Here is a 26,931-nt window from a genome sequence, read left to right on the forward strand (position 1 = left end):
GCCTGGTGTCCTCACAGGGAGGACTCTGGAGTCTGCCCTGAGCTGGTGGCACCACGCAAGGCCCCAGCACCTGGCAGCAACCCTGTGCCCACGGGTTGGGGGTTAAAAGCAGAGGCTCCAGGCATGACTGCAGAGGTCAAGTCCCTGGGCTGCCAGTGTCAGGCTACGTGGTCTTGAGAAATCGCACTCCGAGATAACCAGAGGACGTCTGCAGGAGTCAGAAAGATGAGCTCTAACAAGTGCCTGGCACTTAGTAGGTCCTCGGGAAGTGCGAGTGAGGGTGCAGTGATGATGAGGATGGTGGTGGTGGTGGTGACAGCACCGCTCCCTCAGGCTACACGGTCCACCCCACAGTCTGCCTCTCCCTAGAAGAGGTGAAGGGTGGTGGGCCGGCCAACTGGGCAAGATGCCTGTTGTGACGCGTGGCCTTATTCCCCACAGCCACTCCGCTGATTTGGAGCTGGTCAGGGCGAAGGCCTAGGGGGATCCTCGAGAGCTCTGACAAGCACAAGGGGTGTCTATGATGAGCCATCTGCTACTTGTGTGCAGGGACCTCAGCTGACTTGTGTCCTGAGGCTGACCTTGACCTTCCCTGGGCCTTACACTTCAGCACGTGCACTTACATCGGAGGAGCTGATACAAGGAGCCGCATTGTTGCACGTTCAGAAGTGGCCAGGTGTGAATTAAGGACGGCTGAAAGGGCCAGCAGAGAGCCTCCCGAAGCGCCTGGCACTGTGGCCCTGTTGCGGTTAGAGAACAGGCGGGAGCAACTAAGGACCGAGGAGCACAGTCCTTGCCATTTTGGGAGCATGTGCTTGCTACCCGGTGCTGTGCTGCGTGCTTTCCAAACGTCTCCTGTTCTCACCTGTGCATCAACCCCATGAGGCAGGGCTGTCTGCATTATAGGCAAGACGACTCGGACAGCACCAGCAACCTGCCCCAGGTGGCAGGGCTGCGAACAGCAGAGCTGTCTGACTTCAGAGACAGGGCTCCTGGGTGTTTTATCAGCTTCCTGTTGCTGCTGGAACAAACCACCCAAACCCAGCAGCTTCAGACAACACAGATTTCTCCTCTCACAGCCTCGTGGTCAAAAGTCCGACGCAGGCCCCTGGGCTAAAATCTGTGTCAGCGGGGCTGCGTTCCTTCTGGACAGTTGATGGGGAAGTGGACTTCCATGCCTGTCCTAGCTTCTAAAGACGTCCAGCATTCCTCTGCTTGTGGCCCTTTGTCTTCAAAGTCAGCAACAGATCAGTCCCTCTCACATCGCTTTGCTCTGCCCTTTGCTCCTATGGTCACACCTCCTATAACTCTAGACGTCCTGCCCCCGGCTTCCACTTTTTTACTGGGCCCACCCGGTAAGTGGCAGAGCTGGGATTCAAGTCAAGGTCCAAATTAATTGTGTTTTAAGATATATATGTGTGTAAATATGTATATATAGCCTGTCCAGAAAAAGTCCAGCCATTGTTAACATGACGAGAATGGTTTGCGCAACATCAATGTAACGTGGCAGCCAAGGAGAGTGGACTGGAATGCACACACATGAACAATGATGACTTCACTGTACACCACTCAGCAGTAGATGTTGCTGAGTGAGCATGAGTACTGTGTGGTCGTCACATTCAAAATGACTGAGCAAATAGGGCAATGAATATTCATCCAATTTTGCATTAATCTTGAATATTCCTCCACGGAAACTATTTGGATGATTCAGAAGGCTGCAGCTATGGGCAACTGGTGATTGGCAGCTTCATCATGACAGCCAACATGCCCACTCATGCACCACGTCTCCTGCAGAGTTTTTTTGTGAAACATCAAATCACACAGGTGACTCAGCCCCCCTTCCCCCCCACAAAGCCCAGATTTGGTACCCTGCAACTCCTGGATTTTTCCAAAACTAAAATCATGTTTGAAAGGGAAGAGATTTCAGACCATTGATGAGATTCAGGAAAATATGATGGGGCAGCCGATGGTGACTGGGAGAACTGTGTGAGGTCCCAAGGTGCCTACTTTGAAGGGAACCCACGTGTCACTGTCCTATGTACAATGTGTCTTGTATCCTGTATCTTCTTCAGTAAAGTCTCTATTTTTCATTTATATGACTGGACACCTTCTGGACAGACTATATATACACACATACACACAATCCTCACCTGAGGACATTTTTTCATTGCTTCGAGAGAGAGAGGAAGGGAGAAAGGGAGAGAGAGAAACATCGATGGGAGAGAGAAGCATTCATCAGCTGCCTCTCACACACTCCCAGACTGAGGATCATAACACGCTCGGACTCGGGATTGAACCCTCAATCCAGGCATGTGCCCTGACTGGGAATCGAACCTGCAACCTTTTGACTATGGGACGACACTCTGACCAAGTGAGCCACATGGGCCAGGGTCAGATATATTGTATTTTAACCATTGCCAATGCAATGCATGGGAATCTGTAAAATTACTTGTTAATGCCCATCTTTCCCTGTACACAGCAAGCTCCATCCTGAAGAAGCAGGTGGACCTGTTTTGTTCTCTGCCAGGGAGAACAGCTCTCTGCCAAAATAAATGCACAACACAAATGGGCTGAATGTCGGAATGAATCCATGACCCTGAACTCCATTTACTTCTGCAGCCCACCTGGAAGGCCAGTGTGGCTGACACTGAAATTAGGAGCTAACGAACTTGGGGAGACAGTCAGGATATGGGAGGAGGCCACAGGAAGAGGGTTGGTTGGTTTTGACTCTGAGCGTGTGGGTGGGTAGCTCTGTGTGAAAAGGCATTACAATGGAAGCCTACTGCTAAAAGAGAAACTTTGGTTTCTCTCCGGAGAGTCTGTGGTCTGTCTGAGGAGGTTCAAGGAGCTTGGGGCACCCTTCCTGCTCCAATGCCGGAAGCGCAGCGCAAATCATAGGCCTGAAGGTTGCCATGGTGACTATAGGCCTGCTGCCCTCACCGGCCTGCCTTCCCATCCCTGAGTGTTCCAACCTGTCAATTAATGACCTGCTAATGTATGAGAACAGGCACTCCAAACACCCAGGCAGCGGTCCTCTTGAGAAACAAACTGACTTCCTCAGGGACCTAAGAGCTGCAGAGATGCTCGATACACTCAGCCGGGGCCACCTGCTAAAATACAGCTTTCTGGATCCACATTACCCTCTCCCTGGCTTCTTTCTCTCGTTTTAAAGGCCTGGGTTTGACAGAGCTGGGGACTGAAGCCTCAGGGTTGAGGGAGACAGACACAAGAGAAGCCACCATGCCAGGTGCCTGCACCCTCTGCTTTGCAAGGCCCAAAGAAACTGATCCTGAGTGGCGGGCTCTGTGATAAGGCCCCAAGCAGGGATACTTATATCTCGGCTGGTTTTCTAGCAAAGATGATGTAATTTGTTACCATGGCACCCACGGGGGCGGGGGGAAGCAAAAGGGAAATTTCAGTAGATTCGAGATGGTTGGAAATCCTTTGATGCTCTTTTCATTCAGAGGTGGGTGCGAAGTCCCCTCCCCTTGAATCTAGGTGGGCTCTATGACAAAGTGGAGAATAAAGTGGAAGCCACACTGCGCCAGCTTCTGAGTCCAGCTCTGAAGAGACTGGCAGCTCCCACCTCCTATCTCTTGGGATGTTGCTCTTAAAACCTAGGGGTCCCACTGGGAGGAAGCCCAAGTGGCCTCTTAGAGTGGCCCACACTGAGAGGAACCGAGACCCTGGCTAACAGCCCCAGCTGAAGCCAGGATCGACTGACGTGTCGCATGTATGATCTTGGAAGAAGACCCTCCCGCCCCAGCAGGGCCGTCCAAGCGGATGTTGCAAGGAGCAGAGTTAAGTCGTCCCTCCCAACCCTGCCCAAGTCACAGATTCATGAACAAAATAGGTGAGCGCTGTTATTTTAAGCCACTATCTTCTGACGTGGTTTGTTCTGTAGCAATGGATAACTGGAACATAAGTATTGCTTTCCTCCAAAATCACTGAAGGACTTACGGGTTGTACTCATTCATAAGGTTAGATGATTTTAATTTTTATAGTAACTTGGCAAGGTGGGTATAATAATCTTCGTTTTCCCCATGAGATACCCAGAGAGGTAAGGTATCTTGTTTGAGACCAGCCAGCTAGGAAGGCTGAAACCTGTTTTCCACTGTTTCTCTCCCTACAGAGTGCATGGTACCCAGAAGGGCACCACATACTGGGAATACCAAGAACACTCACAGCTATAACCTTTAGGGGGCACTGCTAGGCTTTCAGGGCAAGACCTTTATCTGCATGGACTCCTAACCACCCTAGGAAGCAGGCTCTACTATCGTGCCTGTCACAGAAGGTGACACTGAAGCTTAAAACGAGAGTAGGGGATCATCTCAAGTTGAAAGCTCTAATAAGTGGAAGAGCCAAGCTTTGGCCCCAGCCCTGTGGTTCTGCACCCATGGAGTCTAACGCAGGCGCATTGCTCCAGCCATGCTTCCTCTGTTCAACTCAGTTCTTTTCCCTCCTGCCTTGTTTTGGAAACTGAAGGGGGACAGTGTTAAGCAAAGCATGACCATATCATCTCAAAATTTGTGTAGTTCCAACCATTCTCACATGTTTTGTCCTCACATCCGTTTTGTTCTCACACCCCCCTGTGTGAGGTGGCCATGGCTAGAATTTATCTCCATTTGGCGGGGGCCCAGCCCCAGCAAGAGACCGGCCCAAAGCCACTGACTCCAAGTTTCTCCTCTGCCCACCTCTAAAAAACCAACGAGCTTTCCCGCGCCATTTCGACGCAGCATCACCGTTCTCCGGCTTGAGGATTACCTGGGTCCACACGATGGCTGGCCAGGGGGTCTGCCAACCAGCGAGCCCACCCGGCGCTCCTGCGGCCAATCACAGGCCAGCTCTGTCCTCCCTCCGCTGCAGAGGCGCTCGTTGGAGTCTCCGAAATCTGGGCCCTTCCCGGCCGAGCTGCTCTGGTCCTAAGAGGGAACGCACGGATTTGAGGGCCGGGAAGAATATGTTCGGGTCACCTGTGCCACGCAGCTCTGGGCAGTGAAAGGTTAGCTGTCTTATTATATGTATGTATTTTTTGGAAGTAATTACCAGGTGGCCACGGAGCCAGCCGAGGGGGTGGCTGCTAAACCAGGCGACAACTACAGCTCACACACCCCTCCGGAAGAGGGACAGGGACGCACCGGCGCTGCCGCGTCTGCCCGCCTTCGCCACGCACCCGCCGGGCCCCCTCCCCGCGCGCCCGCACTGGGCCGCCACCGCTCGGCTCGCGCACACGCCCGTGCGCACGCTCCTGCACCTGGCCCGCGCGCGCGCTCACGTGGGGGGCCCCGGGCCCGCGCTCTCACCGCGCGCTCTCGGGGCCCAGCGGCGGAAGGCGTAGAGCTGGCTGCCGCTCGCACGCAGCTTCCCCCGCCTGCTGCGCCCTGGCCGGAGACCGAGATAAGAGGAAGAGGATTGGCTTCGGGGAGACACACCTGTGCGGCGAGGGGCCAGCCGAAGTCACCCCGCTCGTCGCCCGCGTCCCCTCTTATGGCCGGCACAGCAAGCGAGGAGGGCACTTCATCTTTTGCTACTGGCGGGGTGAGGGGTGACCTGGGCTGCTTAGCGGTCCGTTTCCGCCCTGGCCTTACCGCTCCTTGGACCACGCGGCCTCGTTGTTCCCGGCATCCGCCGCCCCCCACACCCCCGGCCAGCGCACCCAGCTTTGCCGTTCTGAGCCCCGCCTTTCACACTGACCACAGGCCACGGGCTAGGCGCCGGCCGGAAAAACCCCGCTGGTGCAGACCTGTCCTGGAGCTACAGCACTTACCGCCCCCAACTACCATCCTGCTCCCGGGACAGGCTCTGGAGCTGCCAGCGTGGGCTCAGACTGGGCCTGGCTGCAAAGGAACCAGAGGGTCCTTCTCTAGCCACATCCAGAGCCCCAGGTACCAAGCTGGGGGAGGAATACATGAAGCAGTCTTTTCTCCGTGTCTTCAGCCTCAGTACATCCGTAGCCACTCAGTAAGGCAGTGTTCCCTTGCTGCTCAGGCCCTCTCCACCTCTGTGCACCTCGGTAGGAGGCAGTTTGCTGCCTCCTGGATCCCTGGTGCCTCCCAAGGCCCCAGTGTGCCTCCTGCAGAGGTGGCCAGGGACAGCACAGAGGACAGGACCTCCTGCTGGTTTTGTTGAGAACTCCGCAGGCAGGCCTGAGCGACACTTTGCCCCACCAGCTCACAGATAACAATAACAATGTTCACAACTCCCAGTTTGTGAGCGCTCTGTGCCAGGCGCTGTTCTAAGCATTCAAATGCATGAGCTCATTTGATCCTCGCCACTCTGTGAGGTAGATACTACTGTTATTCCCATGGTTCACCTGGGGGAATGAGGCGCGGAGAGGTCAAAGAACGTGCCCAGAGTCACACAGGTGATAAGTAGAAACACAGATTCAAACCCAGGCAGGTGAGTCCACAGCCATCACCACCACCTGCACCCTATCTTAAGCCACCCTGAGCGGTATCCTCAGCACCTCCTGCTCTTTCACGTCTGCATATACTCTTGTGTTCCTCTTGGCTCATAAGACCGCCTGAACTCCTGCCCCAGTTTTAAGCCCAGAAAGTCACTTCCCCTCTCGAGCCTTTGTGTTTGGCCCACGGCAATTTGTGCTGAGCCTCCTTGCTGCTCTCTTACCTCCCTTCCCAGCATTGTTTGCACTGCCCACTGAGGTCATTGTCCCGCAGCTGTCTCTCTGCATGCTCTTCATGCCCAGCCTGTGCCTGGCGCAGAGCCGGGTGCCCCATTCCCGTTTGTGAAGTGAGTGTCTGGGACTGGTCGCTGCAGGACACTGCAGAAACTTGTGCGGTTGGTTGTCAGGACAGATTGGCAGGGGTCGGGGATGGAGGGCAGCTGGAATGTGGGCCGGGGAGCGGGGGTAAAGACAGAGATCTTTGCCTCGCTTTCTGCTAGCCCCTCTGGGCAGCTCAAAGGTCCACACTTTCTGCCTGGGTCCCTAGGCGGGTCTCTGGAAGGAAACGGACAGTGGACAAGAAGGCAGAAGATAGCCCAGCAGGGGAGGCAGAGGGAGCGGATGGATGGGGGAGGCAGGGCACTTAGCTTTTTCTGCTGGGCACATGCCTAGCAGCCTCCCAGCAGGCTCTTCTCTGGGGCTGGCTCAGCCTCTTCTGCTGGTTCTCATTTTGAAATTTCTCCTTCTTGCAAAATATTCACAAATAAAGTGTTCTGGACTAACTGCTCATGCCATAAAAAAAGCACATGTGCTTCTTAAAGATTTCTAAACGCAAAGTAGTTGTTAAGAGTTTGGCTTTGAAAGCCAGAGTGCCTGGGTTTGAATCCCACCTCCGCTACCTACAGTAGGGTGACCTGGGACAAGCCCCTAAACCTCTCTGTGCCGGGTGCCTCGTGTATGAAATGGGAACATGGCTCCAAAGGGGGGCTGAGATCTCAACACCCAGCACATATTAGGACTCAGTACATGTTAGCTGTTATTATTGTCCACTCCGAATACTCTCTTATACAGCACTTACCTGTTGAATGTTTACGTGTCCTTAGTGCTTATGAGTAATCTCTTTTCACCCCAACAGGTAGTTTTCTTGTCTCACCTTCACAGATCAGGAAACTGAGGTCAGTGGATGGTCTCAGGCCGCTCGGTCCTGAGCACCTGAGCCAGGGCTGAGCAGAGTCCCGACTGTGAAGCTGCCACTTGCAGCGACCCTGCCCTGCTCCTCCCATCCCCCCAGGAAAGAGGGCTGGCGTTCGAAAGCCCATCATCATCGGTTGCGAGATCCAGAATTCTGACTCAGGGGTACAGTGCCTGCCTTGTAGAACGTTTGTTACAAAGTGAGTCTTACCAGGGTGGCCACATTACACAGCCCAGGGGAGAGGGACACTGTAGGCAGCACTTGGTGGCCCTGTCTCCCTGCCTCTCTCTCTCATCTTTTCAATCCTCACCTGAGAATATATTTATTGATTTGAGAGAGAGAGAGAGAGAAACATGGATCAGTTGCCTCCCGTACGCACCCCAACTGGGGACTGAACCCACAACCTAGGTATGTGCCCTGACCAGGAATCAAACCTGCAACTTTTTAGTTGCTCCAACCAACCAAGCCGCCCAGCCAGGGCCCTGCCTGTCTTTCGGTAGCCCAGTCTCTGTTTATACAGACGTCCAAACATATCTGGAACTTTCACAGTCTCCACCCTCTTCCATTAAAACAAGCTCCGTTTTCATTCACACTTTGCTTTTCGGACACGGAAGAGCATGGTGCTTATGCCAGCTACTTAAAGATCCAGAACTGGCCTGTGGACGACAGGCCTGACACCCCTCGCCACGGCTTCCCAAAGAAAATGTGAGATTCGGACAAACAGAGATTCATGTCCTTGCTGTGTTTCTTCGAGTCAAGATGCCCGGTCCTTGGCAGGGGCAGCAGAATGTGTTGTTTCGCAAGCAAAACCAGGCACTGGCCTTATAAACAGCACACAGCTCACTAAGTTAGAATGAAGCACAGATTGTTTTCCAGAACCTTCCTGGACCTAGAGAATGCTAAATGATGGCCTGTGTTCATGGAATGCTGATTTGAGACGTGGCACTAATAACTGTCTTTCTTGACCACAAAAATCATTTGCTACGTTGGGCCAGGCTCCAGAGATGTGGTCAGAATTTCTCCATCCACAGTGTGAGTGGCATTGATGTCATTTGTTCTTTTCCAGCCTTTCGTGGGGTTTGGTCCGCGGCATCTGCATTTCCCAGTGTTGAGCCCAGGGAGGCACATGGCAGGTGCTCTCGCCAGCCACTGGGGGTGGTGAGAGAGGTTGCTGTCCCGGCCGGCATGTGCGAGGACTTTCAAAGTGCTTGTCCAGACGCACTCTTTGCCCTTCCCCATCCTATTCTATTGACCCTGTCGCCCGGCCCCCTTTCCATCTGGCTTCTGTTGGGCTTGGCCAATGGGAAGTGCTCACTGGGATTGGAGGATGGAGGGGAGAGGGGTCGAGGGAATATTTATCCATTTGCCAGGGTGGCTTCAGGTTGGCTGCCACCCGTCACTGAAGTCGACAGCTCCTGTCACAGTCCCTCTCCTGCACTGCCCTCCCCACTCCTTCCCCCAGGCCTGGGATGGTAACAGCTCCTCCAAGCGCCAGCTAGTCCCAGGGTACCATGCTGTTCGGGCTGCTTCCTTTAACTGTATCGACACCTTCAACACCACCCCTGTGTTAACCTCTCCTCTGTGTCACCCTGCTTGACTGTGCCTCTTGCTCTCCGCCAAGACCCCACCTGCTGCGGAAGTGGCCCTGCCACTTCCTGCACACTCCAATGGAGACCACACGTGCATATTTTAGAGGGCACACAGATGCTCTACCAAAACACAAAAATTACTGATTTCCCAGTTCAGTCTTCCAATTAGCACAGCTGGCCAGCCTCAGAGGAAATCCCTCTTTATCCCCCAAAAAGCTGAATGAGTCCTACTTCCTCACTCGGCTCTGGTGCCAGCTCATCGCTGTCCTCGCACAGCCCTGGGCCTCCGCCTGCAGACTGCCCCGTGCTTCCTGCCTGGGAGCTTCCTGGTCCTTGTTCAGGTGCACACTTTTCTTCTGAGAAATACTCGCCCTGGAGTCAAGCACCTCCCAGGCCAGTTTCAGGCAGTAAGAAGGTTTTTTTCTGACCACATTTTTTTTCTGGCATCAACCACACTCCAGCAGGTTTGGGCCTGAGCTGATTAATCAGAGGAGCGGCCTGATTAACGGGGCAATGTTTCCGCTCTGGCACAGACAATCCACTGCTCTCAGATAAGACGTGACTAATGAGGACGGGAAGGCAGGAAATTCCAGGGCTGGTGGAGGGGCAGCTGAAGCCCAGGTACAGCGTGAGCACACACACCTGGAGAGTTGGGGAATCCGTGTCGCCTCCCTGGCTGCTCTACAGACTCCTGGAGGAGGCCTTCAGGCTGGGCTTGCTCAGGCTGAGGCAGTTGGGAGAGGAGATGACATCTGAATGTCTGGCTTCGAGTCCCAAATCTGCTGCTTTCTGGTTGTTAGAGCTCTGGCAAGTTATGCAGCCCATCCTGAGCCTCAGTTTCTTCTTCTTTCAAATGGGGTTAATAATGGCCCAGGCTGGTGTGGCTCAGTGGATTGGACGCTGGCCTACAAACCTAGAGGTCACTGGTTCGGTTCCCGGTTAGGACACATACCTGGGTTGCAGGCCAGGCCCCCAGTTGGGGGCATGCTAGAGACAGCCAATCAATGTATCTCTTGCACATCAATGTTTCTCTCCCTTTCTCCCTCCCTTCCCCTCTCTCTAAAAATAAATAATAAATAAAACCTTTAAAAAAATAATATGAGGTTAATAAGGAAGATCAGTGTAAGAATGAAACGTAGAGGTGCTCTCAGGAAAGCGGGTTGACACAGAAACCAGGAGCACAGCCTTGGAGGTGCCAAGGGAGCAGGTTGGGCTGGGAAGGTACAAAAGGGGGCTTGGCCGACCAAAGCTGGGTGGCGGGGCCCAGGCTGGGGCTGCTCAGCCAGCCTTGACCAGCCTCTGCCTTGGTTCTCCTGCTTATGGAGAATGGATGGAATCCCGGCTCTTTACACTGGCTGTGTGACTTTGGAAACTTACATGACCTCTCTGTGCCCTAGTTTCCTTATCCGTGAAATTGGGAATAACATTATCTTACAGTATTCAGTGAGTGAATGAGTATTAAGAAAAACCTCTAGCACTACTGTAGGGAGTGCTCAACAAATGCTGGGGTAGCCCCCTCACCCCAGGCCTGTGGAAGGCTTGCGTGGGCTCCCCTGGCTCCGGTACACAGCCTTGTGTGATGGCGAGCCGGGGAGTGGGGTTTACTTTCCGCAATGTGCTGTTAAGTTTGCCTCCTGAGGGGCTCCTGCTACTTTGGTGTGTGGATGCTGGTGGAGGACAGAGGTGGACTGAGTGGTGCTCAGCACCCAGGAACTCTTCCAGACACGCCTGCCTGGAGTGGTTTCCCTGGATCAACGTGGGTGCCTCTCACAGGGGTGGGTGGTCGGATGGCCTGGCAAAGTTTGTAACCTAGACGGGCGTCGTCCAGAAATGCTGCGGAATTCCCCGTGTGCTGGGCTCAGGCCTTGCCCGGCCTGCTCCCGGGCTGTGAGCTAGTGCCTTGGGGGTGGTAATGGTGCTGGAAAGGTGGCATAGCCTCGGACCCCAGACCGCCCAGGTTCACATCCCAGCTCTGCCATCTGCCAACCTACCTCACGTCTCAGTGCCCTGCCTGTAACGTAAGGAGGGCAGCAGGGCCCTGCCGCCTAGGGTGCTGGGTAGTGAGCTCACAGCAGGTCCTGGCCCCAAGTGGGTGCTCAGTGGATACCAGCTGTTGTTAATGTACCACCAGCGATCGGTGCCCTACGACTACTGGGGACAGCTATTGTGACAACTATTGTGATAGACAGAGTAATGGACCCCCTCAAAGATGTCCATGCATCCTAACCTGCACTTGTGAATATGTTGCCTTAGATGGCAAAAGGGACTTTGCAGATGTGATAAATTAAGGAGATTATCCTGAATTATGCAGACAGGCCCAGTGATCACAAGGCTGAAAGTGAGAGCATTAGAGGGATGCAGGGTGGGAACGCGGCAACCAGACGCTGTTAGCTTTGAAGACGGGGGTTGGCCACAAGCCAAGAAAGGCAGGCAGACTCTAGAAGCTGGGAAGGCGATGGTTTCTCTCCTTGAGCCTCCATAAAAGATTCAGCTGTGCCAACACCCCAAGACCCACTTCTGGCCTCCAGAGTTATAAGATAATAAACTTGTGGTTTTTTAACCCTATACTTAACTGATTTTAGAGAGTGGAAAGGAGGGGGAGAGGGGAGAGAGGGAGAGAGACACTGATGTGAGAAATCTGTTGCCTTCTATAGGAGCCCTGGCTGGTAATGGAACCTGCAACCTTTGGCGTATGGGACGATGCTCCAACCAACTGAGCCACCCAGCCAGGGCATAAATTTGTATTGTTTTAAGCCACCAAGTTTACGGGAATTTGTTACAACAACCAAAAGGAACTCGTACAGCTGCCAAGACCCAACACGGCTGCATCCTTGAAGGAAGAACCACGGTGAGTCACCCCACAGCAGGGATGGAGCCATGGTTGTGCCACCCACACTGCTTGCCCTGTGAGGTGAAGGAACACACCGGCCGTGGAACTGAACGTCCCCTGGCTGCAGGCCAGAGATGGACTGTTCGGGGCAGGAGAGCTCAGGGCTAGCTCGATTGGCTGACGAAAGGCCTCCTGGAGGAGCTGGACCCTTGGCAGGGCCTTGAAGGATGGTGGGTATGGAGTTTGGACCAGGAGGAGGAGGAGGAAGAAGAGGAAGGAAAGGCTCTGTGGGAAGGGGCCCAGTGGGGTCAAGTCCAGGAGCTCAGCCCAGCTATACATTCATCATTCATTCATCTGCCCACCCAGTGCCTGGTTCCAGGCCCTGAGGGTGGGGACCTGGATGGTGAATTGAGTGAGACAGACCTGGTGGCGCTCTTACAGAGCTTACACTCTGGGATGGAAGCCAATATGCCATTACAATAAAACACCACAAGTGTGACAGCAGGAGTACAGCTTGTTAAGGGAGGCACATCTGGGTGGGCTTCCTGGAGGAAGTGACCCTTCAGCTGATTCAGGATAAACTGAAGCTTTGTTCTCTATTGCTTTGGGCTCTGGTGGTACTCTGCACTCAGCAGGTGCTGATAGTTTAGCCAAATACCTGTTATTCCCAGTCCAATTTCTTCTTAATCCTTCTTACTACACTAAGGAGAACATCTCAGTTGGATGCTAGTCGGTTTTGAGCACCACTTTAATTCTTGCTAATCTCCCGTTGTAACAGGTGTTAATTTTCATTTAATAACACTGCTTGATGTTCTATGTTTTGTTTGTTTTTGTTTAATTATCTTTTGTGGCAGGGGGCACTGAGTTGCCACTTCTGGGAGTGGAACGCAATTGCCTCTTAAACGTAAGTGAACTTAAGTGTGATAGAACCATGAGTGAGGGGGCGGGGCTCTTCATCTTGCTGGAGAATGGACCCCCTGGCCCAGTGGAAGACAAAGAGGCACTAACTGCCCCTCAGCGGTGGGCCTGATCACTCCTTTGGGACTTCCACATCCGAATCCCCACCCCAACACACACACTCAGTCGTGGGGAGGGCAGAGTGGAATCAGAGGGTGAGCGCGGAACAGCTAGGGCTAGGAGGTCCCCGGGATCTCTCATAGAGCTGGGGGCGGGGCTGGTGCAAGGGGAGGGGCCGGTTGGATGGGGAACACGGTAATCTGCTCCGTGCACCTTCTTGGACAGGAAGGGAAAGAAAGCTAGAGCGAGGCAGGAGACACAGGCGTGTGTTATGTGTAGCTAAGTGGGTCTGGAGGAGAGGAGCTGAGCACCCAGGAGGGTCAGGAGCTCAGGGAGCATGGAGGAGATGGTGCTGGAGCCCCGGCTCCCATGTCAGGGGTGCAGTAGCAGGGAGGTCCCAGGGGTCCTGTGGGGAGCTCTTTGCATGGTGCCCCCTGGGAGCCACACAGGGAGCATCAGGGCCAGGCAGTCTGACCGGGGAGAAGAGATGACCGGCAGCGTGAGGACCTCAGTGGTGGCCAGGGGCATCGTGGCCCATGCATCCCTGTCTCCTTCCCTCCTTTATGGTATGCGGGTTATTTTGAGCTAAAGGCAACGGAGACCCTTTCCTTTCTCTTGTTAATCTGTCTCATGCAGATCTAATTATTAGATCCACCTGAAGAATTTAGGAAGGTACAGGAAAATTTCTTCTTGCCCTACATATATAATAAAATGAAAGGTGGTTTTGAAACTCTGATTTAGTGGGGAAAACTAGGATTAACACGGCAATTACAATACTCTGACAACAGCTAAGACCAGACCGTACTATGGGAGCCCAAAGTCCAAAAGTGCCTAATTGGGAGGAGGGCAGTTGGGGTAGCCTTCCTGGAAGAGGAGACTTCTAAACTGAAACCTGCAAGGGGACTAGGAGGTGCCCTGGGAATGCTCGCAGTGACTGGTGTGCAGGGTGCAGTGGATAAGGGAGCCCTGTGCATACTGGTGTCAGGGGGCTGAAGTTGAAGCGCAGCGAGGGTCCATTTGCTGGATGAGTGGAAGGGATGGATGGAGACAGTTAAAGGAGCTAATGCAGGAGAAGTGCCAGGCACCAGCAGGCATTCAGTAGATGTTAGTTTGCCCCAGTCCCCCCAGGGCAGGAGGGCATTGCCCCAACCTGCCGGGAGGCTGCTGAGCCCAGGGGAGCCTGCCCTGGGCTGGGTCCCGGGCTCCTAAGGCCGTGCTGTTCTGTGGGCCTTAGCTGCCCTCCCCACAGGTCAGGGTCTGTCTCCAGGGACCCTGTGTGGTGTTGGACTTTTGAGATCTGCTCCCATCCAAGAGACCCTGGGCAGGGCAACTCTCTCTGGCCTGCTGTACCCCAAAATGCCACCCAAGTGCTGGTAGGTCCCTGGACACCAAAAGCACTATCAGTTTGGACCCTGGAATGACGGGGACCTACCTCCCAGCCCTTCTCCTCCACGCCCCCAAAAGGCCTTTGTACCAGGGACTGGATTTTGAATTTTCCGCTCCAGGAACGCCGGAGTGCTGGCCTTGCTGAAGGCGCACGGTCTCCTTGCCGTCCTCCCAGCCAGCGGCCGCTGCCGCCCCTGCTGCGGCTCACACTGCCCCAGCCTCACTCCCAGCAGGGCTGCCCCACGCACTCACCTTGCTCAGGTCCCGGGTGCAGGAATCCGGGCTGCGGATGGGCCCCACCCGGCCGGCCCGGCCTGCCAGCCAGCGGGAAGGGAAGGATGGCCACGCCGCGGTGGCGGCAGCGCCAAGGACTGGGCGGGGGCGTGGTGCGGGGTGGCTCCGGCTGGCTGCGCCGCGCCACCGGGAGGCAGTGCAGGGGCGGGCGCACTCCCGCCTGCGGGCGCAGAGCAGTTGCCCCAGAGGCCTTGGGAGGATGCGGCTTCCAGCAGGGCTCCTGAGGGCCATCGCTCTCCCGCGGGGAACACAGAGGGGCCCAGAGGCTTTTCCCCCTTGTTGATTTGGGGTCTCTCGGGCAGGGGGGAAGGGTGCAAGCGGCTGGTTTTGCCTCTGTCAGCTTGCAGACTGCACGCGCGAAGCGGCTCTTGAACCAGTCTCAGTGGGCTGAGCCAGAAAGCCCGAAGCCTGGAAAGGGGATGACATTTCTGAGCCCTCCCTGGGCACCTGCCGTCCCTCCCAGGCTCCTGCCTTACTTCCACCGGTCCTCTCCGCCCCACCTCACACACGGGGAGGTGCCGGTTTCCCCAGGCCCCAGGTCTATCGGCCTCTCCAGGTCCCCTCTCCTCGCCCTACCCCCTGAAAGAGGGCAAGGAGGGAGGATGAGAGAGAGAGAGAGAAGCCCGGACAGTGTCCAGCCTCTAGACACAGCCCACGCGGCCTCTGTGCACCCGGTGTGGGGAGGTCACCATGCCTACACATACCGACAAGGACAGGGATCCGGTGCTCCCATGGCCCAGCTGCTGTGCGCTCCGCCTGTACCTTCTCTGCCCCCTTCTCACTTGTCCCTTCCCCTCCAGCCCATCCCTAAAGTGCCGCGTGCCGGGCTGGATCCAGCCTGTACCTGCTGCCAGAGCAGATCCACAAGTTTCCAGGAATTTCGCAAGCCAGGTGGTTAACACAGCCATCATTAAAAATTAACTCACGTAAACTGCTTTTAAATGATTTATATTAAAAACAGAGGTAATAAATACTCGAACCTTGCTGCTTGTACTTACTGTACGGTTACCTAGGCTCCTGGAGTTATTTACACCTATCCTATCTGTTGGGAGGCGACAGTATATAATGGGGTGACACCACACATCTCTTCCCGCCTCTGTGGTTGGCAACACCATGTTGGCAGCTTGAACTCAGCTGCGGTGAAAGTATTCACACCACAGAAATCGGCAAACGTTACCAAATCAGGGTGTGATTTGCTTTCGTCAGTGTCTCCTGTCGCTGAACTTCAGAAAGTGGTGGAGAAAATGTTAGTGAAGATGAAACTTAAAAGTGTGTCTTGGGTGAATATTATGGTATGTAAATTGTATCTTTTTTTTTTTTAATGTCTGTAGCCATTACAAGGTGAATAGCACAGGAAACCGAGGAACGTCACCTGGCATCCGGAGCACTACGGCCTGACCACGCAGGCTCCCCCATCAGCGGCGAGTGCGGTTCTCACTCACCTTCCGCTTGTCTTACGTGCTGACCCAAGAGAAAATATCATTCAACAGGCAGGTTGGAACTAGTCACTCGTCGGCTGAGTGCAAACGTAGGCTGGCTACAAACACACGAGTTTGGCAAAAATCAAGGAGAGCTTTCTAAGGGAATCAACGGGCTGTCTGCATACATGTACATATGCGTGTATATGTACGTATGTGTACGCACACGTACAGATATATCCCCTCCTGGTTGGTTGAGAAACATTTGGCCGGCTGCTCCCGAGGGTGTGCCCCACTTTTCTAATGGTCTCACTTCCCTGTCCTCCCCAGGGTGTGCCCGACGCCCCACAGGCGATCGCAGATGTCTCTCCAGGCAGACCTCCGCGCACTAATGTCCAGCTGTCACTTGGTATTTCCCACCCACCAAGTCACACACCTCCCAGGCCAGTGCAGGGCGAGGGGGCCTGCAGCTCTGCAGGGGTGAGATCTGGGGTGTCCCCCTCAGCCACAGACCCCATGGTACTGCCTAGAGAGGGGGACCATCACCCAGGGGTGGCTGTGCACGTGAGCAGGGTGTCACCATTGGAAACTGCTGACGGAGTAATGGACAGGACATGGGGAAGAGGGAGGGGATGCCGGACACTGCCTGGGTGCCAGGGGCCTGATGGGACAGGAGCAGCAGCACAGGCTCTGGTGGGGGAGGAGGGTGGGCTGTGTGTTGGGCATTTTTGGTTGGAGGTGTCTTTGGGACATTCAAGCCAGAGACAGATCTGGAGGTTCAGAGGAGAGGCTGGGGTGAGGGGTGTGTTTGGAGCCTTCTGGGAAGACTGTAATTAAAGCCGTGGATGTGTGCACACTTGTCTGGGGCAGGAGGGAGTGACAGAGGCTTGGGTGCACCCCGAGGAGAGCCACATAGAGAACTAGACCGCAAAGGAGTGGGTGTAGCTCCTGTGGAGGCCGAGGGCGGGGAATGTTCAAGAAGGCATATCACCTGGGGTGAATGCCCGAGAAGTGCCACAGCGGCTTTGTGTGAAGCAGGCCTGCCAAGACTCAGGGTCAGGGTGTGTGTGTGTGTGTGACTTAGGATGTGCATAGGTGGCTAAGATGGGGGGCGGGGGTGTGCAGATTCCAGACACTCTCTCAGGTTCAGGTGACCTGTAAAATGCCGGATGTGGAAAGAGGAGGGGTCAAGCCTGCATCACAGGCTTCTGGTTTCTGTGATTGACAGCTAGTGTGGATGAGCCAGGGAGCAAGCAGCCCAGGCAGCAGGGTGGGACAGCGGCTGACCTTGGGCTTGAAGCTTAGGGGCAGTAAGAGCTAGGGGAGTGGGGTGGGGTCAGGCCTGAAGGGGTGGCATGGGGAGGGAAATGCTTCAAATGTGGGACCTGGACTCAGCACACAGGAAGCTTTCAATGACTGTGGAAGGAAGGAATGACCAAGGAACTGGAGATTTGGAACACTCCAGTGGCCTCAGAGGGGACGGAGCTGTGAGAGGCTGAGAGCTCCAAGGAGTGACTGGCCAGTGTCAAATCCAGCAAAGGCCAAAGGCCTCAGGGAAAGAAATCTTCACTGCAAGGTACCACTGCTCAGTCAGGGTGACTGAAAACATCGCAGATGGACAGCAGCTCCCCAAGCGCTCGGTAGGACAGGTTGCAGAATCCTGGGAAGGAATGGGAAAGGAGGCAAGAGGAGGCACTTTTGCAGAAGAGGTTTGGTCAGGAAGGAAGGAGACACAGAGGCGTCAGCTAGACAGAAGATTGTGATGATTTGCTCAGGGAGACCTTTGTGTGCCTGCCTTCCTCTCCTCCTCATCTTTACGCACCTGATGGGGGAGGCCCCAAGCCCTAAACTCCAGACCTGGCACTTTCTAGCTGAGCAGTCTTGGGAAAACCCAAAAGATCTCTTGAAGCTCAGCTCCTGTTGTGATACAAACCCCACATCAAAATGTGACTCAACTTAAAATAAACGCAAGTCTGGGAGCAGCTGCTGCACGGTACACAGGGAAACCCGGCTTTCATATTCTATGACCTCGTGGCAAAGCGGGCCGTGGCTTCCAGGGGCCGAGGAGACTGGGGCCTCACACAGGGAGCCCTGAGAGCCCACTGCCCCATCAACGCTGCCAGTGACGAGTGGGGAAGAAAACCAGGACTCGGTTCTACCCCACTGTTTATTACAACCCCCTCCCTGTGTTCCGGATCCATAGGCTATTTAACACACAGCCGGGGCACCCTAAAACTGACAGCGTTATTAACGTTCCCATTTCTCCCTCAGTATATTAAACCAGAAGAAAAAGCTTTTAAAAAACCAAAATCACCAGGGCGAGTGCATCCCAGGAAGAGCACCTTTACTAAACAGGGGAGAAAACCTGCCAGGAACCTGCACAAACACCGAGCAGCAGGCGAGGCTCCCGAAGGAGAAGAATGACTCCCCGTGGAACATAGACAGACCCCCTCCAAGCACACACACTCCACGTGAGCGTACACACGTGTAATATATTAAAGAAATTTGGTTTCTACCACAAGACGTTATTCGGAAACAATAAATCAACATCTCCGCGTCAGGGGACACTGGGGCGCCGCGGCCACGTTACAGTCAGGCGCACACCTCGCTCCCCTCAGCACGCTATGTACACTTGCCAGGAGGGGCTGGGCGGGGCTGCTCTCCGGCCCACCCCCGGCAGATCCAGTGTTTGTAGAAACGTGAGCCAGCAAAGCCCCCAGAGCCAGCTGCACGAAGAGAGGTAAAGGCCCGAGGCCACCTGCCTGGAAGGCCACCGTGGCCCTGGGGAAAGAGAAGTGTGTGGGACCCAGGACGCAGGGCACCACCCCAGGTGACCAGTGGGCCTGCCTCTCGGGCCACCCGGGGCCTCAAGACCTTCGTAGGCCTGGGCTTCTCCTGGGATCAAATGGCTTCTGGGGGCGGGAGTAGAGTTTTCAGACCCACGAGGCCGCAGCCCCGTGAGTGTGCAAGTGCAGAGGCACACGCTTTAAGGGAGGTCGACAGGTTGCAAACAAGTGTTTGTACAGGGGCGAACCCAAGTAGTGTCTGCTTTGGGGCGGTCAGTTTTGTCACCGTGGCGTGAGCATCCCCAGGCCAAAGTAGGTTTGCTCAAAGGACACCAGGTGCTGGAGGTTGCAGATTCGGGGGACTCGTCACGCACCTGGGGGTGTCACCCCTTCGGGCTTGGCACAGTGTTTCTGTTAACAAAGCGAATGGGGGAAACGAGAGGGAACCCCTTCCTCGTTCTGAGACCCTTTCCCGACACCACGGGCAGACAGGAGAGAAGAACGTGTCCTCAGAAGGCGCGTCAGTGGTTTAAGGCCCTGGAGACAGTCACACACAGCCATACTCGTACCACACCGTCTGCTGGTCCCCACCCGGCTCCGGGGACGCTGGCGTGCTCTTCGAGCTGTTCCCACGACTGAAGTCCTCGGGGGCCCGGCTGGTGTGCGGAGCCAGGTCGGGAGACCTGGCGGGGCTCTTGGCAGGGAGCCCCTCTCTGTGGCCCTGCCCTGGGATGCCGTCACCCTCTGAGAGGCTGAGCCCCGCCCGGACAGGGGCGACGGTGGCCACTTCCCCCGGGTGTTGGGGGTTTGGGGGCTTAGTCCTGGCAATAGGAGCCACAGCAGGCAAGAAGTGCGGGAGCTGGGAGGTGCCGCTGTTGCCACCGCCTCCACCTCCGGTGGCAATGGCAGGGGCTGTGGCGGACTGCTGGAGGGGGGCCAGCCTCTCCTCCTTTGGGGGAGCCAGTGAGAAGCGCCTCGTGTCCAGTGGCCGGCTTCGGGGACCGGGGCCCTGGCAGGGGCCACCAGCCTTTCCCACAAGTGGGGTCCGCTCCCGGGCCAGGCCATGGGAGCTGGAGGGTGTGGTGCTTTGCAGAGTGTGGCTGCCTGTCTCTCTGCCCCCTGAGGCCTCAGAACCCCCCAGCTTCTGAGGGGACTCCTGTTTGCAGGCATCTGGCCCGCTGGCCCGAAGCAGGTCAGCTGAGGCCAGGCTGAAGGCCCGGCTCAGGGACGCACTCCGGCTGGCGGCTGTGTGGGAGGCTGGTGGCATGGTGGCCTGCCGGGGTCTGCCCAGAGACAGGCTCTGCGGGGGCTGGGCCTGCCTCCCTGAGGTGCTGGGTGGGGCCTCGGCCTCGGCAGGTCTGAAGTTCGGCTTCACGTACTGCCCCGGCTTCAGCTGCCTCCCCTCGGAGGTATGGACAGCCATCTTGATGGTAGGGGCCACAAGGCTGGTGGGCATCTTGGCCCCTTCTTTCCTAGCAGGCGGTCCTGGCTGACCTCTGACGGCAGGGAGATCATTGGCCTTCCTGAAGTAGTCGCTCAGCAGGTCATCCCGGCAACTGGGAGCGTCCTGCAGAGAAGAGAGGAGGAGCTGAGAGGCAGGCAGGAGAGAGGGCCAGGAGGGTCCTCGGAGAGCCCTCACCCACCCAGGGTGTCCCCTGTGCAACCATGCGGCCGGAACTGAGGTTTCCTGCTTGCCCTTGGTCAGGATGGCGGGGCCGGGGGACTCATGGCAGAGGGAGAGAACCCGGTGCCACCCAGGCACCCCATACTCCACCAGCAGGAAGACAGCCCCAGGCAGGGAAATGGCCCTCCACCAAACTCATCCACTCCGTGGAAGGGTCAGGCCCGCAGTGTCAGCCTGTTCCTCCCTCTCCCACCAAGCAGAGCAGGAGGTGGAGGGCGGCTGTCCCCTTTCCTTCTCAGAGCACCGTGCTCAGCCACCGCACCAGGGCTCTGCCTCGACCGCCAGGATGAGAAACGAGGCTGCTCCTGACAGGCCTGCCCGACCACGCTCACAGCCCTCACTGCCCCTGGATCTTTCTCTGGACCTGGGAAATGGGGTGGTGGGGACGAGAGAGGCAGCCCCCCAAGCGGAACTCAAGGCCTTGCAGGGGATGGCCACCCACCACTGTTCCCTAGAGGCTGTCCCCCGGTGAAGTCCGCTTCCCGCCCCAACGGCACAGTAGAGGGTCGCAGCAGAGGTGGCCTGGCCTAAAGGGTTTATACCCTCTGGCCCTTGGCAGGGACAGTCTGCTGACCTCTGCCGACGGAGATGCTGGGTCAGTGGGTGTTCAGAGCTCCTAACCCTGCAGGCGGGCGCTGCGCACATACTGTCCCTACCCTCCGCGTCGGCTGCACATCTCTGCCCGCTCACTTCACAGATGCAGAAAGCACCCTCTGGGGTCTGGGCCTGCTGCCAGCATATGGGGTTGCTGGCTGGTGGCTATGCGCCCCATCCAAGCCAGCTGGGCACCAGGCCGTGTCACCCCCGCCTGTCCTTCTCTGCTGTCTGTGGTCCTGGCCCATCTGAGGACAGACTGAGGGAGAGCAAGCCCCTGAGCCACTCACGGGGGTGGGGGAGCCCCGGTTGCTCTCCTCCAGGAACTCCTCCAGGGTGACCATCTCGCTGCTCGGGGAGGCGCAGGACCGCACCCCTGCGTGGAGCTGGGCCACACCCCTCCTCTGGACACCCTCCTGGGCGAGAGGCCCGTTGCGGGGTGGTGGGTGCTCCTGGCGGCGGAGGGCAGTGCGTCCTGGGGTGCTGGCGTCCCGGGGCAGAGGAGCTGTGTCCCTGCTGGGAACCAGGTCTTCACTGCTGAAGCTCTCAGCCCTGCCGTGGAGCAGGTCGGAGGAGCCTGGGTGTCAGGGTGAGGAGACACAGAGGAACATGTCAGTCTGCCGCTCTCGCTCACCTGCCTCCAGTGGGCTGCCGCCGACTGGCGGCAAACAGAGCCCTGCCCGAGAACCCGGGGCACCTGCTCCCTGGCTGCCGCTTGGGGTGTCAAGGACATTCTGGAATTCTTTGGAATCTCACACTGGCATTTGAAAACAAAATAACTCAGGATAAAAGTGGAAAACTCCTGCTCAAGCTTAAGTTAATAGTCTTCAAGCACCACACTCATCAGCGCACACTCTTCCAAACGCAGACAGGAAATGGCTGTGCAGACCGACCACGTCCTGCACCATGAAATGAACTTGAAACGTTTCAAAGGAATTGAGGCCGTCCACTGTGTGCTGGCCACTCCGGATCGGAGCTACTGGTGCTGCCCCCTTCCCAAAGGTGAAGTACTCGGACTCAGAGGTTGGGTGGTTCGACCAGGAGCCCAGCGCTGGTCAGTGGAGAAGGGATTTGAACCCAAAGCTGTTACAACTCCCGGGCCTGAGCTTGAAACTGCATGACGTGGCAGTATGAACGCAAATGCACAATGCTTTTAAGACCCTTGCTACTTGCATTTTTAAAATTGTACAACTAATACGAGCCCAGGGCCAAAGACCCAGGTCCACTGAAAAGCGCAGGAAGGAACGGCTGACTTACCCTGCAGGGGAAGCGGCGAGCTGTCACTGGACGCATTCCTGCTGCTCTCCACGCTGCCCGGCCGCGATGCTGGAAGGAAACGAGGACGTCACCCTGAAGGGCCGATGACCAAGCGGGTCCCAGACTGAGCCATCTAATCTGGAAAACCTTACACCAAGTAACTGCCACAGTTTGGGCAAAGCCCCAGGGAGGACGGACTTTGGGACAGTCTAGATCCTCCCGGGAGGGGTCCAGCCTCACGGGAGGGCGGGGTGCACGCCGCGCAGCGCACAGTAGGACGTCCAGAATGACTACTTGCACCACCTGTTTTGTGAGGTCTGAGGCTATGGCCTCGATTTTGTTATTAAAGGAAACTCTGGTATAGAAAGCAGACGAGAACGGGCTGCTCTACGTAAGCCAGGGGCTGGGCGGAGCCCACCCTTATTACTGCACAGAGCTTTCTGCAACAGTGCGCTTGGAAACACCCTGCCTGGGTGGCGGCACGTGCACGCCTGCACGTGTACCATGAAGCGTGTGCCCACGCGCAGGGCAGCTTCATCTCGGCCGTCCATGGGAGTGGGTGCTGGGACCCTCTGGAGGGAAGAAAGCGCTTGCTTTTCTTGGTTGTTGGCCAGCCTTCAGCTCCTTCTCTTTGTCTCAAATTTACAGCCTGTCCCAAAGGAGGGGGAACCAGTCCCCCCCCCAGCTGCTGTGTATGTGCCCAAGCATGTCTATTGCAGCCCTGGGATCAGAGCAGAGGTGCCAGCTGCAGGGAGGGTGGCACCACCCTGGCCAAGGGCCGGCTGTCCCCTCCTGGCCTGGGACCGCCTCTCCTGGTCCACTGCTCCTGCACACGGAATACCGTGGCCCTCCAGGCCTGCCCCACACGTCACCAGTGTGTGTCCTGCTGCCCAGCCGACAGCTGGGGGACAGGGGCTGCGACTCCCTCAACCCCCGACTCGGCTGGTGTTGGGCGGAACTGCACTGGGAAGTGCTCTCTGTCCGCTCCGCCCAGTGAAGTCGGCAGCGGATCTACTGGATCTACTGGGTCTGCCGGGCACCCAGCTCCCCAGTGCTGGCGCACCCCACACAAAGCAGGCATTGGAGAAAACCTGTTTGCTAACGGGGTGCGGGGGTGAGCCCAAACACACTAGGTTTTCGTGAAGAGTGTCCCCCCTTTGAGAAGGGGGCATCTGAACTAAGCTATGCCCCTTTCTCTGTAAAAAGGAGTAAGTGTCACTAAAAGGCAACTGTGGTACAAACCAATGGGTCTGAAAACACCCTTGTTTATTCAGGCCCCACCCCGCAAACCCCTCAGCGCCCCCGCCCTCTCTCTGGACAAGAGAAGTTCTAGGAATCAGAACACTTGGGAAGAAAATCCTTTTTGTCAGCTGATTAGGCACCTCGCTGAGACTGACCAAGGGTGGTGGCAGATCCCCCATGGTGTTCCCTCCTCCCAGGGTCAGGACGTAAGGGCTCCGTGGGGTCCCTGTTTGACCAGAGCCTGTCTTCACCCCGAAGCTGAAAATGCCCATGTCTGTGTGAACCCACGTCAGCACCACTCAGCTCCTCAGGCCACGGCTGGGCTGGAGATAACACTCGCTCCCACGCTTGCTAGGGATTGGGGCAGAGGCTGAATCTCTGCATTTCTTCTTTTTATTAAACAATGAGTGTCCCACCCTTCCAGCATTTTCTCTCTCAGAAATCATGAAAACCTAAAGCAACTTTTCACTTTTGAGAAGGCTGGTATAATGCACTGTTTCCCTTCTGCAGAAATTTACAGTGTGCTTAAATCAGAGGGCAAGGGCTTCTAACAATTTCTAGAGGAAATTTACACCTTGGAGCCACTCTGGGCCACTGAAATCCAAGTGGGAGACCTTGCTGCAGTCAGTGCTCCCTGCACGGGTCTCCAGAACTTCCTTAAAGCAAGGGGAGTCAGAGCCTCCAGAAGCAGAACACTTCACAGGTAGTGATTTCCCCACCACTGGAGATACGTAAGCAGAAGCTGCAAGCTCAGGGCCCAATGGAGGGCAGGGAAGGAGTGTTGAGGAATTCCCTCTTCAGCACAACTCCACTTTTGCCAATTTTGAGTGCTAGACTTCTACACAGGACTTAGTTTGAAGGGAAAGTACTGTAGATGAAAATAAGTCTGAGAACCCAGGCTGAAGGGCACCACGTACTGACCACTCACCCTGCTGCCTGTGGCTGGTGAACTCCAGCTCCAGGGATGGCTCACAGAGGCTGTCATCTGAATTATAGCCTGCGGTGAAAACAAGGCTGGTGAGTCAGGGACCTGGAACGCCCGCGGGGAAACTGGGGCCTTTTGCCAAATGGTCACCTCTGACTCCTGCCCGACACCTGCGTTGTGGTCTGACGCAGGGGCGGGGGAAGATGGAGGGACGTGTGGGCCGTGTTCTCAGGACCTGCCTGTACCATGTCTGTCCCTATTTCTCCTGCTGGGACAGCCTCACACTTCCAACTCCTATTGATTCAACTTTAAATCACGGTTCCGCCTGTGCAGTGACTGGGACTCCAAACCAAAGCAATGTTCCGGCCCAAGGACAGCTCAGCCAAAGGAGCTGACACTCAGAGCCCCAGAGCCCCTTCCAACCTCAGTGCTGCATCAAAGGCAGAGGACCGTTCCAGTAAGTCTCTTCCAGGGGCCTCGTTGTCTTCACGTGGCTGGGAGAGGGAAAAGGAAAGAACCCACCCTGGGAGCAAGGACGCTGGCTCCCCAGAAACGGAATGCCGCACCAGCAGCCCCTAACCAGAAACAGACCGGAATCTACGGGCTGCCAGCAAGCTACTCTTCCCGTGACAAGAACAAAATGCCGTGTGCCTTAAACCTGCTAGACTCTCTCTGACAGCAGACCCTGGCTCCCCTCTGCAACGATGCCAGGCGGTTGCCGTGGGCCATGCTGGGTGTGCAGAGTACCAGGGCCCTCGCGCAGCCTCTGCAGGCATATGGACAGGCTTGGGCCCCGGCTCAGGGTGGGATCCAGGCTGAGAGAGCCCGTGGGTTTGCCAGAAGGGCTGGGCCTTGAGCCACACAGGCCGCTGGAAGCCCAAGGGAAGATGGGGTCCCCAGCCCGTCTGAGACCAGGCAGGGCTCCTGCACCCCAGAGCCCGGGAGGCTGGGGCAGGCTGCTGGCTGCCGACAGCGAACTGTGAATCCGGCCAGCACACGGCACGATTCCCTCGATACCCTGCAGCAAGGGGCGGTCCTCAGGGTCTGGCTAGGAGCGGAGGAGGGCCGCCCAGCCGCCCTCTGCTCTCGCCCTCCCAGGGCCCGTCTGCCCAGCTCTGCCCGTCAAACCAAGGCTGCGCGTGGCACGGCTTCGGGAGTCCAGTGGGGCGCTGCTGTGAAGAATACCAGCCCCTCCCATTCTCTCCAACCCCCAACACCCGGGGGCAGTCGGCTCCCTCTGCGGTGTCTTCAGAAGCACAATGTCTGTTTTAGTTTGAAGCTTCATTTTTCCCTTTCTGCTTGTGTTTTAAAGTTCCAAGCAGAAATTTAAGCAGGGAGCTGCCCCCGACGGTTCCTTTCGTAGCAGCCTACTCTTGGTTCGTGGGCACAGCTCCGCTCACCCTGGGTCAGTGACGGGCACTGGAAAGCTCCCGTCTCTGGTGGCGCAGGCTGGCCTCTGGTGTTGGGGCCCCGGACTGTGCTGGGCTTCACATGGCAGGATCTGACTGCACTGTTCTCATCAGACAGCCCCTGGAGACTATTTTCCTCTCACGTCTAAGGTGTGGACACGCATGGCTACTGGCATCCCAGGAGACACCGCTGTGGAATCCTTCCACGAAGCCCCGTTTCTCAGAGAGGGACACCTGCCCTCCATGTACACTGACCCCCAGTTCAGAGACCCTGCCGGGTCTCCTCCTTGGAGAATAAACCCCTAGGGTTGCCTGATTTTAGTCCAAACTCTGGTTCCTGCCCATTCTGGAGCTGCCTGGTGCTGGGACTTCCTGGGCCGTGGCAGTGGGTTCTAGGGCTTCCCGGTTAGTGGCTGAGGGTCAGGCCTCAGACAGTGAGGTCATCTGCCCCAAGTCACACAGCTTAGGTGGGGCTGAGGTCTGAACCCGCGTCTGTGTGACCCTGGAGCCTGTCCGCAGCTTACCCGCGCTGCTGACTGCCTGTCAGTCTGAGACCCTTCCGGCTGAGAGCTGGGTCTTCAGGAAGGACCCTGGGCCCCAGCTGCTCAGCCCTCCTAGTCCTGCAGGAACCCGTGACTCACCTTTCGTGCGGCTGGGGTGCCGGGAGATGGGGGTGGAGCTGGAAGGGGGTGTGGCGACGGCTGCAGATGAACAGGTCCGGGAGCCCAGCTCAGAGGGCCAGGGCTTCAGGGCTGGGTCAGCGGAGGCGTCCGAGCGGTCAAGGCCGCCACTGTGCGGGGACCCTCGCTTTGGTTTTAGGTCCCCAGGGCCTGGGGCAAAGAAGGGCGTTGAGAATGGGGCCGCACAACCCCACCCCATGGTGGGGCCACCACATGGAGGCCTAG

General features: G+C 56.5%; 2 protein-coding genes across 6 annotated transcripts in view; both read right to left on the reverse strand.

Annotated features, from left to right (window-relative positions):
- Positions 1 to 15,583, reverse strand: part of GPR68 (G protein-coupled receptor 68) — a 29,083-nt gene extending 13,500 nt beyond the window's left edge. The window contains exons 1-2 of one of the 4 annotated variants that reach the window (XM_045202025.3): positions 15,416 to 15,583; positions 4,765 to 4,922 (exon numbers count right to left, since the gene is read on the reverse strand). The gene's annotated coding sequence lies outside the window, so the exon portion shown is untranslated. Of the gene's footprint in view, positions 1 to 4,764; positions 4,923 to 5,767; positions 6,156 to 14,669; positions 14,855 to 15,415 lie in introns of those variants that run through there. The other 3 variants (XM_045202026.3, XM_045202027.3, XM_045202030.3) reach the window with 3 other exon arrangements.
- Positions 15,584 to 18,456: 2,873 nt separating this feature from the next.
- The window catches only part of CCDC88C (coiled-coil domain containing 88C), a 111,087-nt gene continuing 102,612 nt past the window's right edge, over positions 18,457 to 26,931 (reverse strand). For both annotated transcript variants that reach the window (XM_024568251.4, XM_053928019.1), the window contains 5 exons: positions 26,668 to 26,856; positions 24,621 to 24,689; positions 22,451 to 22,519; positions 21,484 to 21,770; positions 18,457 to 20,482 (listed from right to left, as the gene is read on the reverse strand). In XM_024568251.4, coding sequence (XP_024424019.3) covers positions 19,463 to 20,482; positions 21,484 to 21,770; positions 22,451 to 22,519; positions 24,621 to 24,689; positions 26,668 to 26,856 — 1,634 coding nt within the window. In that variant the 3' untranslated portion in view covers positions 18,457 to 19,462. The remainder of the gene's footprint in view (positions 20,483 to 21,483; positions 21,771 to 22,450; positions 22,520 to 24,620; positions 24,690 to 26,667; positions 26,857 to 26,931) is intronic.

This window comes from Desmodus rotundus, chromosome 7, assembly GCF_022682495.2.
Source record: "Desmodus rotundus isolate HL8 chromosome 7, HLdesRot8A.1, whole genome shotgun sequence".
In the NCBI taxonomy this organism is placed as follows: Eukaryota; Metazoa; Chordata; class Mammalia; order Chiroptera; family Phyllostomidae; genus Desmodus; species Desmodus rotundus.